At 48.1% G+C, this 13,996-nt stretch overlaps 1 protein-coding gene across 11 annotated transcripts in view; it reads left to right on the top strand.

The window, feature by feature from the left end:
• The window catches only part of TTLL3 (tubulin tyrosine ligase like 3), a 39,798-nt gene that overhangs the window by 20,396 nt on the left and 5,406 nt on the right, over positions 1-13,996 (top strand). For 9 of the 11 annotated variants that reach the window (XM_053301574.1, XM_053301576.1, XM_053301577.1 and 6 more), the window contains 3 exons: positions 3,586-3,829; positions 7,204-7,639; positions 9,395-10,718. In XM_053301574.1, coding sequence (XP_053157549.1) covers positions 3,586-3,829; positions 7,204-7,639; positions 9,395-10,213 — 1,499 coding nt within the window. In that variant the 3' untranslated portion in view covers positions 10,214-10,718. Of the gene's footprint in view, positions 1-3,585; positions 3,830-7,203; positions 7,640-7,776; positions 8,113-9,394; positions 10,719-13,996 lie in introns of those variants that run through there. The other 2 variants (XM_053301581.1, XM_053301583.1) reach the window with 2 other exon arrangements.

A 13,996-nucleotide genomic window follows, 5' to 3' on the forward strand; every position in this document is an offset into this window, starting at 1 on the left:
CACACGTTACATGCGTGTGATATGCTTGCGCATGTGCACACATGGCACCGCTGGTCACAGAAACAACGGGGCGGCAAGGAAGTATGCTGCCACCCCACCGGACCATTTGTTCTCAGAGCTCTGGAGGGGGAAGCACGGGGTGGGGGAGTGAGTGAGTGAGTGAGTGTGTGTGTGTGTGTAAGTGAGTGCACCCTCCCCTGTCCTTAAAGCCACCCTCGCCCCACCATTGGCTCGAAGGGAGCCAGTTCTGTGCACCTCCCTAGCTATAGGTCCCCTCCAGTCTCTGAGGCAGGATGCCTCTAAATACCAGTTGCAGGGGAGCAACAGCAGGAGGTTATTTGCACTTGGCTTCAGGCTTCAGGGTGAATATTGAGTGAAGCCACTTCAAACTACACTCATGGTATTGAGGGAAGCAGCCCCTCCCCTCTGCTCTTGGGTTTTGTTTTTGCAAGTACACATGGCAGGTGTCAGTGTTTTCCTTCCTAGCCAATGGGAGTGGGGAGAGTTTTCAGAAAAAGTAGCTTAAAGCCAGCATTTTAAAAATCTGGAAATACCTTGAGATAAGCTAGAATCTGCATCAAAAAGCCCGGCTTGTGTGTGGAGTGGGTCCAAGGATCTCGAATGGACTTCAGGGTAAGTTTGGCTAGTGTGTGAACGCACACACACTCTCCCGAAGGAGATTCGGGGCAGAAGCCCTGTGTATTAGAGAGATCATGCCCTCATCTCTTGCCTGGGGACTTCTCAGAGGCATCTGGTGGGCCACTCTGTGAAACAGGATGCTGGACTGGATAAGTCTTGGGCCTGATCCAGCAGGGCTTTTTTTATGTTCTTAACTGATTGTCAGGAAATTTAGGACCAACACAAGGAAGTACTTTATCACACAACACATAATAAACAAATATTGTTTATTTGTAAACCACCTTGAGACATTTGTATGAGGAGGTATATACATGTAATAAATGAATGAATGAATGAATGAATGAATGAATGAATGGAATTCTCTACCCCAGGATGTGATGATGGCTTTAGGTAGGGCTTAGATGAATCTCTAACATGTTTATCAACGGCTACTAGTCCTGATAGCTATATGCGACTTCCAGGTTCAGAGGTAGGATGATTCCGAATACCAGTTGCAGGGGAGCAACTGCAAGAGAGGGGCATGTCTTCGTCTCTTGCCTGTGGGCTTCCCAGAGGTATCTGGTGAGCCACTGGGGGAAACAGACTGCTAGACTAGTTAGGCGTGTTGGGCCTGATCCATCAAGGCTGCTCATTAGGGATGTGCACAAACCGAACACCGGGTGGTTCGAAGAGTTGGAAGGCGGATGGGTGGGATAACTTTAAGGATGCGGGAGGGTGCGGCTACCCTCCTGCCCCAGCCGCGTTTGCCCCACTGGCGCTTACTGGAAAACTGGTCCAGCGGTGCGGCAGTGTACTTCCCTGCCACCACGTCTGCTTCTCGGACTGGAAGTGACCGGAAGTAGTACATGCGCACATGTCACGCTTGCTTATGTGCACGTTTGGCACACGATGTGTGCATGCACTACCTCTGATCACTTCCGTTCCGTGGAGCGGACGGGGCGGCAGGGATGTACACTGCTGCCCTGCCGGACCAGTTTTCCAGTAAGCGCCAGCGGGGGAAACGTGGTGGTGAGGGGGGTAACTTTAAGGGTGGGGGACGGTGCACTTACCTTCCCCCTCCACCACATTTCCCCTGCTGGCGCTTGCTGGAAAACTGTTCCAGCAAGGCAGCAGCGTACCTCCCTGCTGCCCTGTCTGCCTCTTTGAACCAGCCCCAGCCGGCTCCATGCACATCCCTAGCTCTTATGAGGCAGACTTGGGCCGAATAGGTGAAGCATGAAGAGTCCTTCAGCCTGCACTGCTGCCCCACCAGTTTACACATTTGATAGGAACCAGTTAGGGCTGAAGGCGCAATCGACATGACTTGCTTCCCCCAGTGAATGCAGTGAGAGCGTCCTTGTGCGTGAGGAAAAGAGCAGATTGACTGTGACCATTAACTTTCATGGATTCCAGGCTATTTCAATAGACGTATTAAATGGCCTGGAAAATGGATAGATTTTTGTATAATGGAGGAGAAACAGTTGACCTAATAAAGCCAAAAGATCAACAAAACTGCAAGAGATATATTGCCCTCTGGGCAATATATGTAAAACCCTGATTGGGTTGTGCAGTCATCTTATGTTTGTGGTCCTAAGGGGGACTCCCAGTTCTGACTTCTTCAAATATTGCATCTCTCTTGCTTAGGTTCAGTGAATTAACTGTTTCTTCTCCACTGTGTATAAGTGTAGTATATTTCAAAGCCATCTGAAATAAAGCTGCAAAGCCTTTGGAAGCTCATGCCATGATAAATTTATCTTCAAGATGCCACAGACCTTGTGAAAAATTTTATGTATGTATTTATTATGATGCTGCAACAGACTAATACAGTTAATCTTCTGCAATTCATTCCTCATGGGGAAAAAGATATGATTATTTTCACTAAGATGCTTCCCGCCTTCCTGTGGTATACTGTTATGCCCAGCTGTGTGTGTGAGAGAGAGAGCGCCAGGCAGACAGACACAGCAACCTGGTCCTTTAGTAATAGAGAGATGACAGAGTTTGATGGAAGAACTGCAGATATCGAGAAGGAAGGACTGCCTAACACAGCCAAATCTGTGATGGACCAGAAAATGTTATGCAGAAAATGGGTTCTGAGGAAAGTTTTAAAACAAGAAAAGTTTGCTCACTGTATAGAAATGCTGGCTATGCCAGGCACAGATGGAGACTTCATCTGTGTTTGAATAGTTGATGATGAATTGTCTGTTTCTGTGAGCCACTGTGCTCACACCTCTACTAAAGCTCAGTGGTGAGCCTGTTGGTCAAGAACAGGGATTCTCAACGTTGAGTCCCCAGATGTTATTGGACTTCAACTCCCATAATCCCCAGCCCCAGTGGTCTTTGGTTGGGATTATGGGAGTTGAAGTCCAAAAACATCTGGGGACCCAACATTGAGAATCCCTGGTCAAGAATAACCCACCAGTGTAGGCCAAGTTCTGCCTTACCAAATTCCCAGGCCATCTGGTTACTCCAGGCAGGGGCATAGCTATAATTGAGCAGATGGGTTCAAATAGCCCAGGCCTCCTAGCTCCTGAGTGCCCTCCAGATCCACACCTCCCTGTTTTCTTCATTATGTCCCTCATTCCAAGGGGCCTCCGGGGAGAGGGGTGAACACAGACCCCCCCCTCCTAGCTACTCCCCTGACTCCAGGGCTCCTAAACCTGGTGTTACATAGTTGCCACCCTTACTATGAGCAGAGCTATGCATAGAGGAGGATGCGGAACTCAACATTCTTCTCATTTTGAGTAGAGCTGAGTTACCAGTAGCACAAGTGCACACTTTGGGCTCTAAGGTGGGGAATAGTGTATGTTGCAGCCTCCAAAACCTCTGTTGTGGAAGAACCTGTATCTAGCTTGGCCTCTGCAGAAAGGGCTTGTGAGCATTTGGCTTTTCTCTGAACTGCTCTGAGCACAGAGATTGGGTGGGACAGGTGTGTCTTGCTTATGGCCATGAGCAAGCCTTTTCTAACAGGCATCCTGTGCATGGACCGCTTGGAGGAGATCGTGAAACTAGTGGACTGCGACCCCATGATTGTCAAGGATGGCAAGTGGGTGGTGCAGAAATATATCGAGACGCCCCTCCTGATATTTGGCACCAAGTTTGATCTGCGCCAGTGGTTCCTGGTGACTGACTGGAACCCACTCACCATTTGGTTCTACCGACACAGCTACATCCGCTTCTCTACGCAGCCTTTTTCCCTCCGCAACCTAGACACGTGAGTTCTGCATTTCTCACACCCTCCTTTTATGGAATCAGGTTTATATGGTGTGTGTGTGTGTGTGTGTGTGTGTGTGTGTGTGTGTGTGTGTGTGTAAGTAAAAGAAGAGAAAGAGAAAAATACAGTATATGGTACAAAGAAGTGATGCACATTGGGATGAAAAACCCCAACTTCAAGTATACGCTGATGGGATCTGAGCCTTTGGTGGCTGACCAGGAGAGGGATCTTGGGGTCATGGTGGGCAGCTCATTGAAAGTGTCGACCCAATGTGCGGCAGCTGTGAAAAAGGCCAATTCCATGCTAGGGATCATTAGGAAGGAGACTGAAAATAAAACTGCTCATATTATAATGCCCTTATCCAAAACTATGGTGTGGCCACACCTGGAGTACTGCATACAATTCTGGTCACCACATCTAAAAAAGGACATTGTAGAACTGGAAAAGGTGCAGGAGAGTGCAACCAAGATGATCAGGAGCCTAGAGCTCCTTTCTTATGAGGCAAGGCTACAACAGCTGGGGCTATTTAGTTTAGAAAAAAAGACGACTGCGGGGAGACATGATAGAGGACTATAAAATCATGCATGGTGTGGAGAAAGTGGATAGAGAGAAATTCTTCTCCCTCTCATATAACACTAGAACCAGGGGTCATCCCATGAAATTGATTGCCAGGAAATTTAGGACCAACAAACGGAAGTACTTTGTCGCACAATGCATAATCAACTTGTAGTATTCTCTGCCACAAGATGTGGTGACAGCCAACAACCTGGATGGCTTTAAGAGGGGTTTGGATAACTTCATGGAGGAGAGGTCTATCAATGACTACTAGTCGGAGGGCTGTGGGCCACCTCCAGCCTCAAAGGCAGGATGCCTCTGAGTACTAGTTGCAGGGGAGTAACAGCAGGAGGGAGAGCATGCCCTCAGCTCCTGCCTGTGGCATCTGGTGGGCCACTGTGCAAAACAGGATGCTGGACTAGATGGGCCTTGGGCCTGATCCAGCAGAGCTGTTCTTATGTTCTTAAGTGCTACTCTGTCACTACTTAATCAAGAAAGTCTGCTTAATCCACTCATAATCTAAAATAGTCTTGGTGAAAGTCTTGCTGAAATAATCAGAATTGTCCTCTATTATTATTGCAGAGTAAATAGTTTTTGAACTACAGCTTTGAAAACTTCAGCCAGTTGTCTGGGAAACTCTTTAGCCTGCATGTGTCTCTCCACAGATAAACACTCTCATGAGAGAGTGGTCCGCTCAGAGCGGGGCTAATAACAGACTGCACAGTCTGCATGGTATTGCACAGTTGGCATGATAGCCACGATAAACCCACTCATGTCATGAGTTTGGCTGAGACTAAGCATGCTTTCGCTCCAGGAGAAGGGTCAGGGTCCCTCTTCTCCAACAAAATCAGTTAAAAGATAGAATAGAAATCTAAACCATAAAACCAAAGGGGCAAATCCTAAGTAATTTCAATGCATGCCTAACAGTCTAGTCCTACACATCCATACACAGGATAGGAAAGGGGGTCTAGGATGAAGAAAATAATAAAAATTTCCAGAGACACAGGGCAGAGGGGACAATGCATCTCCTGACATACCTGCTGAAAGAATAGGATGGCGTAGAGTCATGAACTTTCCGGTCAGGTCCGGAAAGCAAGAGAGAGGGACCAGTGAAGCCCCCTTATATAGGGCCAAAATCCAGTGGAAAATTCCATAGAATTCCTGTCCTCTGGGTGCCAGGACAAAGGATGAGGGAGTTGGGTAAGAGATATGTAAATGTGCCGGGAAGTCTATGTGTTGGGAAATCTGTGTGAATGGATCATCTGCTGAGATAGGCCTTGTGTCGTTATCTTTTGGTTTTTTACAGGCCTGCACAACATAAGGCCCGGGGGCTGGCTTCGGCCCGCAGTGACTATTTTACTGGCCCCCAGCTACCCTGCAGCAACACAGGAGCTGGAAATTGCCTTATAGCGCCATCCTGTGCATGCTTTCTCAGAAACATGCTCCATTGGTGTGCCATGTAACGCCTGTGTTTTAGGGAGAGGAGAGGACTTGGCACTTGTTTGGGGCTGGCATGCAGTCTAGGGGCCCCACTCATTGAGCAGGGACAGGACCAATCCTCTGGCCACTACCCTTGATTGAAACTATGGGTCCATTAACAGGGGGAATAGATCCACAAGTAACTAATCATATTTTTAATTTTAATATAATAATGTGTTAAAAATTGACCTCGGCCCCTGCACACCAAGTTGTGGGTGGTTCCGGCCCACCAGGGCATTTGAGTTGTGCAACCCTCGTTTAGGCTAAGGATTGAAGGATCCTGGAAAATTTGAACTGATCGCTCTGAATAGTTTTAAGGAATGCAGTCAGGTGTGTTACTTAACAAACAGAGATAGGCTATGGGGATTCTGATTTATTGGTTTCAGAAGGGTTTAGGAGATTCTGAAATGGAAAGTCAATTTTGAGGTATCAAAGTTGTGTGGCATGACCCTCCAAGAGTGCAAGACCTGTGGCCAGGTTCCTAGCATACATGACTTTGCCGATCTCTCCTTGCCAGAGTGTACACGCATTTCTCCAGGACTTCAAAATTCAGGTCCTCCATGCCAGCACCACATGAAGGGGTACAAGGAGAGGTATCTGGGGTGCCCCAAAATTGTGACTTCTCATGACAGTATTATTGTGATCCATGGCTCTTGTACAAGCAACATGTACTGAAGTATCACAATGCAACTTGGTCAGGTAGCGTATGGTTTAGCCTTGTCACTCAGAGAAAGACACACAGGGCAGTATTTGGGCAGCAGTTACACACCGCAGGCCTTGGAAAGCCTTAGGAGAGAAGGTCAAAACTCTGGAGCAGAAAAAGGGAAATCCTAAAAATAATGTGTATGAGAATGGATATCTACTGAATTGAGAATGGGAAAAGGAGTTGCAGTTTGTAGGAGTGTTTTGGGGAGGGATGGAGATGGTGTAGTGTCAAAGTCAGGATTTGTTCAAGGAGCAGTGAGGATGCAGCGAAGGGAGCAGATGTTTAATTGTGGGAAAGGAAGGGAGTTATGCACAGTAACTCCAAACAATTATGCACACACAGGCTCCTGAGAATTGCAGATAGGGAGGGGTTTAGAAGATGGAGGCCATCCGGGCTTACCGGGACTTCATCCCACTTCTCTCATGTCCAAATGCCATATTGTTGTTTGTATCTGAGCCAAAAAAGAGTGGCAGATTGGTGCAGAGAAATATATTTTTTGCAGAATCCCAGTACGTTTCAAGCTAATTGCTACTCTCTCTTTTTTGGCTCAGTTTTTAATGCTGTCCTCCTGTTTTTCCTGTGTTTGAATCTGAGCAGCTCTTTGGGGTACTAATATCACTTTCCTCTCCAACAGCTCCATCCATCTGTGCAATAACTCCATCCAGAAGCATTATGAGAACTCGCTGAACCGCCACTCTGAGCTGCCCCCTGACAACATGTGGTCATCTGAGCAGTTCCAGGTCCACTTGCGGCAAATGGGGGCACCAGAAGCTTGGACTCAGGTGATTGTGCCTGGTATGAAGGCAGCAATCATTCACGCCATGCAAACCTCACAGGACTTAGTAGAGTTCCGCAAAAACAGCTTTGAACTCTACGGTGCAGACTTTCTTTTTGGAGAAAACTACCAGCCATGGCTGATTGAGATCAATGCCAGCCCAACCATGGCAGCCTCCACTGCTATTACCACTCGGTTGTGTGCCAGCGTGCAGGAGGATACCCTACGTGTGGTCATTGACCGCAAGTATGACCGCACTTGTAGTACTGGAAACTTTGAGCTCATTTACAAACAGGTTAGTGCCCCTCTTTGCCTAGCTTCACAGATTGGGTTAGGGACCCTTGTAGAGCTGCTTGGACAAAGCAGCCTCTGGGACTGCCTTGTGTTCCTTCCGCTGATTCTGACTCTCTCCCTTTTGCGGGGAGCCCTTAGATAGCCTTGGGTGCAGAGGTTCTTCCTTTCTGCACTTTGAGTTGCAGGCCAACTAGATGTTTAAGGCCTGAGCATTCCAGTACCTGAGCACCGGATGACCAGCAGAAAGTGGAAGGAGATCATTTGGAGCTTATCTTCAGCATGTCCAGGACTGGGACAGGAACGCCACAGAGAGGAGCAGTTCATAACAAAAGAGGCAAACATTTTTTCTTCTTCAAAAAGTGGCCTTGTTTGATCTGGGAGGCAATGCCAACCAGTCTTCACCCAGTCACTTCTAAGAGTAAACGATTTTTGTGTCGATTTTTGGCATTTGGGATTAAAGTGGGCAGATCTCTGCTTCCTGTAAGGTTTTTTTTAATTCCTCGGGGCCTTTCTTTTTCCCCTCTGTGCTTATTTGATGTGTTTCTTTCTAGGTTGGGAGTATGGGAGTCAGTGCTGCCAGGTTGACTTTTTGGCCTCCTCCTGTCATCTTTGTTTTCTTAAGGAGGCTTACCTATGACAGAGGCTGGGAGTCTGCTGTAAAGGCCTCTGATTCTTAAACAATGGGACTAAAACAAGATCCACAGAGATCAAATTGGATCTTTGCTCCTTACCTGTTTGTGAGTTCCATTTGCTGAACTGGAGGGTTCTGTCTCTTTTTGTTTTGAGAGAGCCAGGGAACTGGAAGAAACTAGAAGATGACGCTAGTCTAGCACACACCCAAAGCAGGAACCTCTATGGACCCACAGTTAAAAGTCATCCAGAGTCTATGGTCTACTTGCAAGGAACAAGAATAGATCTAAGAGGTGTTGCTTGCTTTCCCTCCCAGTCCTTGGGCCAAACTATACATAACATTAACCCCATTGTTAGATCTGATGCACTTATATTTCACTTTAATAAATAGCAGCTGTAGAGGATGCTGATCCAAACTGGGATCATAGCATTGCAGGGGAAGGCTTTAACCCTTTGCCCCACCATAGTGCTGATCCAGAACAGCCCCCCACTCTCAAAACTGCTATTTGCCCTAGGAGGGAAGTTTTCACTGGCCCATCCAATCCCATCCCCAGTGGGGCTAGAATCTGACGGTTGCTTAACAATGGGTGCATGGAGGTTCCTGCCCTGGGTGTGGACTGGGGTTATCTTCCAGTTCCTTCCGGCTATATGGTCCCATCAGAACAAAGAGACAGAACCTTCCAGCTTAACAGCTGGAACCAGGAACCAGGCCTTGTATAATAGGAGTATTAATTGGTTGCCTTTCCCCAAGTCTTTGGGTAGCTACACTGGCCAGATTGTATGTTGTGTTGGAATCTTTAATCTGTAGTAACTCTGATGTACTTTGTAGTGGTATATGCAGGTTATCCCAGGGTGTGGCCCATGGGGTGAAGTAAGTAATTGGCTCCGCCCCTCCAGAGCTACTGTTTTGTATCTGGCTCTATTGGTAGGCCTTTGGGGCTCTACTAAAAATAGATAGATCCTGGAAGCCTGAAGGCTGCCTACCCCGGCTTAAAGCCCCCATTTCAGGGCCTTGAGCAAATCCTGTGGCACCTACACAGCCCTGGGAACCCCAGCTGCTTTCCCTCCACCACCTGGGCTGAGCTGTGTTTAGCCATCTCATCTTGTTTCCCTCTTCTCTTCACAGGCTGCTGTGGAGGTCCCCCAGTATGTTGGCATTAGCCTTTTGGTAGAAGGTTCCACTGTTAAGAAACCTCGGCCGGCCTGCCAAAGAAGCCCTGGGGCAGGTGATGGAAAGTATGCCAGTGACCCACAGCAGCCCAAGGCCCCTAAGCTGAGTCACCGCCGCAGTAACCACAGTAGCCCCCGGGTCCCTACCCCATCCTTGACAGCAAGAAATGGCAAGATAACAGAGCTAGCTGCTCCTGGGAAGGAGAACAAAGCCAAGGAGAAGGCTCCCTCCAGCAAGATCCCCTCTTCAACTTCTGCCAGATTCAAGCTGCCCAACAAATCAGACCCCTGTAACAGAAGGGTGCTGATGGCACACAGCATGGCTACCTCCGCTATCGTCCCAGGGGACAAGTTGCCATGCCCAGCCCTGCTCTGTGTCAAATCCGGCTCCCAGAAGCTGGCCACTGACCCACAGGCGTCTACTTGCAATCAAGCCAAGTCTTCCAAGCTGTCTGGTGCGTTGGCGCAGGTACCCAGCAAAGCGATCAAATTGCCAGGTAGGGAATTGTGTTTGAAGCTGCATACGCAGGAAATGCATTCCGCCTCTGCCTCTGAAGAGCTGCCAACCTCCCCTGCTCACCTCTTCCCCTCCGCCTACCCCATGAGATCCAGTGTGCCAAAGCGCTTGTGGAACTGCAGGCAGTCCTTCATGCAGAACATGCCCTTGCCCCTACCTCCTCCATCCCCTCCAGGCATGAATCTTGTGTCAGCTGCCCGGCTCAATGCCATCCGGGCAACCATGATCAGGCGGTGGCGGCCAAGGAGGGACAGGTGACCCAGGAACAGCCCTGGCCTTGGGTTTGTTGCTGCAGGCAGGAATCATGCTAGAGGGTCTGGGCAGCATTTCTGGTGAGGGGGCAGGGCTATGTGGACAGGAAATCATGTTGTTGGGAGCTGGACTCTCCATCGCAATAAAGGACTTTGAAGGAATGTTGACCAGCTGGTCTGTGATGGCAGGGTGAGCAGCAGGTCAGGGTGGATGGGCAGGAGGGACTCTCTTAATGTCTGTGTGGAGGGAAGAGTTAAGGCTCCATGGGGGCTGGGGGAGAGCGGACGTGTGCAGAGAGAGTAGGGGATGAAGACAAGGGCTCTGATCCCTGGCACAGCCCCAGGAATTAGGGAAGTTCTCAAATCAGGATGCAAATACAGGATCTGTAGGCATAGCGAGACCCCTGGGGGCCAGGGGACAGTCTTCTTATGGGGCCCCCATTGTGTGCACTTGATGTCACGGGCATACGACATCCCTATTCGAACTGTGTGTAGGCACACAGTTCAGCCAGTCAGAGAGGAAAGGCCCACCAGGCAGCCACAGCTCCTACCACTACCACAGGGGGTGGGGTGTGGCCTGCCCCGCTCGGTTCACCCCCCACTCCCTAGAGGCCAACAGTTAAGGGGTGGCGGGGTGGCCTGCTTGGGGACCCCTCTGGGCCTAGGGACATTTGTCCCTGTTTGTCCAATGGACGCTACGCCCATGTCTGTAGCAATTGCCAGGAGTAATTCCAACACCATTGGTGGGCATAAGAATAAGAAAATAAGAATTAATAATAGAATATTATTTTCTTAGTACTTAAAAAAGCAAACAAAATCAGAGTGCTATATAAACATAGGATTGACAATGAGAAGATTCTGCCTGCAAGCTTACTATCTAAAAGGCATCAGACAGTGGGTGGTTCTGCTTTTTTTTTTTTTAAAAGTGACTGAAGTAGAGACATGATAGTGGAAAGTGCATGATGTGAAGAAAGTGGATGGAAAGTTTCCCCCCACCTCCCATAACTCTAATACTTGAAGTCACCCCCTAAAATGGATTGGCAGTAGATTCATGGCAAGCAAAATAATCTGCCACTTCACACAGTGCATAATTTAATACGTAGAATTCACTACCACAAGATGACCACTATCTTAGATGGTATTAAAAGGGATTAGACAAAGTTATGGAAGAGAAGCCTATCCATTGTCACTTGTCAAGATGGATCTAGCCTCTCTCCTGCTGGAGCCTTGCCGGACTGGGCTTCCCGCTCTGCTCTATTCGGCCAGCGAAGTCACTTCGAATTAGACTCACAGCATTAGGGAAGCAGCCCCTCCCCTCTCTGCTCCGAGTTTTCTTCTGTGTAGGTTCACACCCAGCTCACTTCCATGTTTTGCTTGTGGCCAATGGTTTCCTAGAGGAGGCAGGATGCCATCCCTCCCTTTTTCCCAAGGGTACTGTAAATAAAACACCCTCTCTGATCTGGTGCTGTTGAAGTACACACACACTCACACCCTTCTGCTTAATCAGCCATCAGCCTTGGCTTTCTATTCTCCCTTCTATTCTCCCTTCTCCCCATGACCCCAACACACACACACACACACGCGCGCGCGCGTGCGCGCCTAGTATATGTCAGCCTTCCTGCATCATTGCCTCTGCTTTAGTAGCCCCCTTCTAGCTGTATGCTCCTCAGACTCTCACTTTGCATCCCTAATTGTCTCTTTGCATTTATTTTAGCAGAGTTCATGTTCTTTTCTGTTCTCTTCATTGGGGCAGGACTTCCATCTTCTGAACCAAGTCTTCTTCCCTTTTATACCTTGCAGTCTCATTGAGGAGATTCTATGATAGCAAGGAAATGCTCCTTTTCTGCAAGGAAAGCCCTCTGCAGACTACGAATTCTCTCTCCTTCCCAGATCTCACCCCCGCCACCAAAAAAAAAAAAAAAAAAAAAAAAAAAAAAAGCTGGGGGAAGCCCTTTCAAAGATCAGCAAAGAGAGAAATACACTCTTTGCCTCTACAGCTTTCTACAGTATTTGCTTTTCATAGGTGTGACTTGCTCTGATGTTAATGTAAAGATTTACATCAGCACCTGCGGCAATTTATCTCCCCAAACGCCAAAAACAGGATTTTAAAAATCGGAATGCAAAAGCCTGGTTTGTGTATGGGTTGCTTCCAAGGACATTGAGCTGACCTTGGCGGGAATCCGGCTTCAGTGAGAACTCTCCCTTCTGTAGGAGATTTGGGGCAAAGCCCCTGTGTGAGAAAGCTCCTGATTCAGAAACAGTATGCCTCTGAATACCAGATGCTGGGAAATAACAATGGGAAAGAGCTACTTTGTGCCCATATACTGAGTTAGGCCATTGGTTTAGCTCAGTATTGTCTACACAGACTGGCAGTGGCTTCTCCAAGGTTGCAGGCAGGAGTCTCTCTCAGCCCTATTTTGGAGATTCGTGGGAGGGGACTTGGAGCCATCTGCTCTTCCCCGAGCGGCCCCATCTTACATCTTACATGTGGTCTCCCATTCAGATGCAACCAGGGCGGAGCCTGCTTAGCTAGGGGTACAAGTCATGCTGGCTACCACAAGACTGGCTACCTAGAGGTTGTGTCTGGTTGGCCACTCTGGGAACCAGATGTTGGGCTAAGTGGACTGTTGGTCTGATCCAGCCAGGCACTTCTTAGGTTTGTATAATCTAGAGCAATGAAGCAACTCATGTGATCCGAAGCCTAAATTGATCAAGCAGCAATAGATTCAGATTGGAGGGAGAAAGCAACAAGCACTGGGTTCAGGCAAGAAGGTCAAAGCAAGGATATTAATCCCCAGGCAGGCTGTCTATACTGCAGATATTAATCGATTGGCCAGGCAAGGTCCAACAACAGCCTTCCTCAGTTTATTGGGAGAAGGGAACAACCAGTTTGGCTGATTACATGCAAATTATGCATGCCTGATACCAAGGGGCTCAGAGATAAAGTCTTAAGGGCCAAGGTAGGAGAGGGCACTTTGAGCTGCTGTCACAGAAGAAAAGGCCTTAAAAACAGGAGGCTGGTACTGCTCTCATAGGCTGAAAAATATCTGTGCAGCCTCAAGGTCTAGAAACTATCAAAACAATTTCAAAGCTCTTATCCTCAGGATGCTGAGCTCTGCACCCATTACCAAATCTGTGGTGCAGCCTGCCTTTGCCATGCTGCTACATCTGTGGCAGGAGGAGAGCCTTGGCTCCTGAACTGGGTGGAGTCACGGTCACCTCTTGGGTGGGAAAAGAAAGAAAACTCTGTTGTCCTTCCAGCAGAGCCAAGAGAGATGTCCTGGTGTTCACTGAGCCCCACTTACTTGGGAAGATCTTTTCAGGCTGTTGGGACACAACTGCAGGGCAGTAGGCATCGGTCCCACTCTTATAGAGCACACAATCGCGCCTCACAAACAGATTTTGGAAGCAACCACAGAAAGTTTCTAGACCTCATGGTGCCACAGAACAGCCTAAAAATACGTGGACAGTTGCTGCTAAATGCTTATAATCTTGTGGTGGCAGTGGGCAATGGAGCAGCAGTACTTCACAGACCCTTTTTACAGTCCTCAGCCCTTATTCTTTTATTTTGATACTAAAGTTGCTTTTCCAAAACTCTCCGGAAGCATAGCTCTACATAACCATAAAGTGTTATTGTGTGGACAGATTTGTATGAGTGGTAAGGGTGTATCATGATATATGCCATATATTTTGTCAAGGACTGAAGCAGAATGTGTGAACAAGCCAATAGCATTTATCATTTTACAAACAGGATTAAAACAAATCAAGTAGCAAAATTAAAACAACAAGG

Source organism: Hemicordylus capensis, chromosome 2 (assembly GCF_027244095.1).
Source record: "Hemicordylus capensis ecotype Gifberg chromosome 2, rHemCap1.1.pri, whole genome shotgun sequence".
NCBI lineage: Eukaryota > Metazoa > Chordata > Lepidosauria > Squamata > Cordylidae > Hemicordylus > Hemicordylus capensis.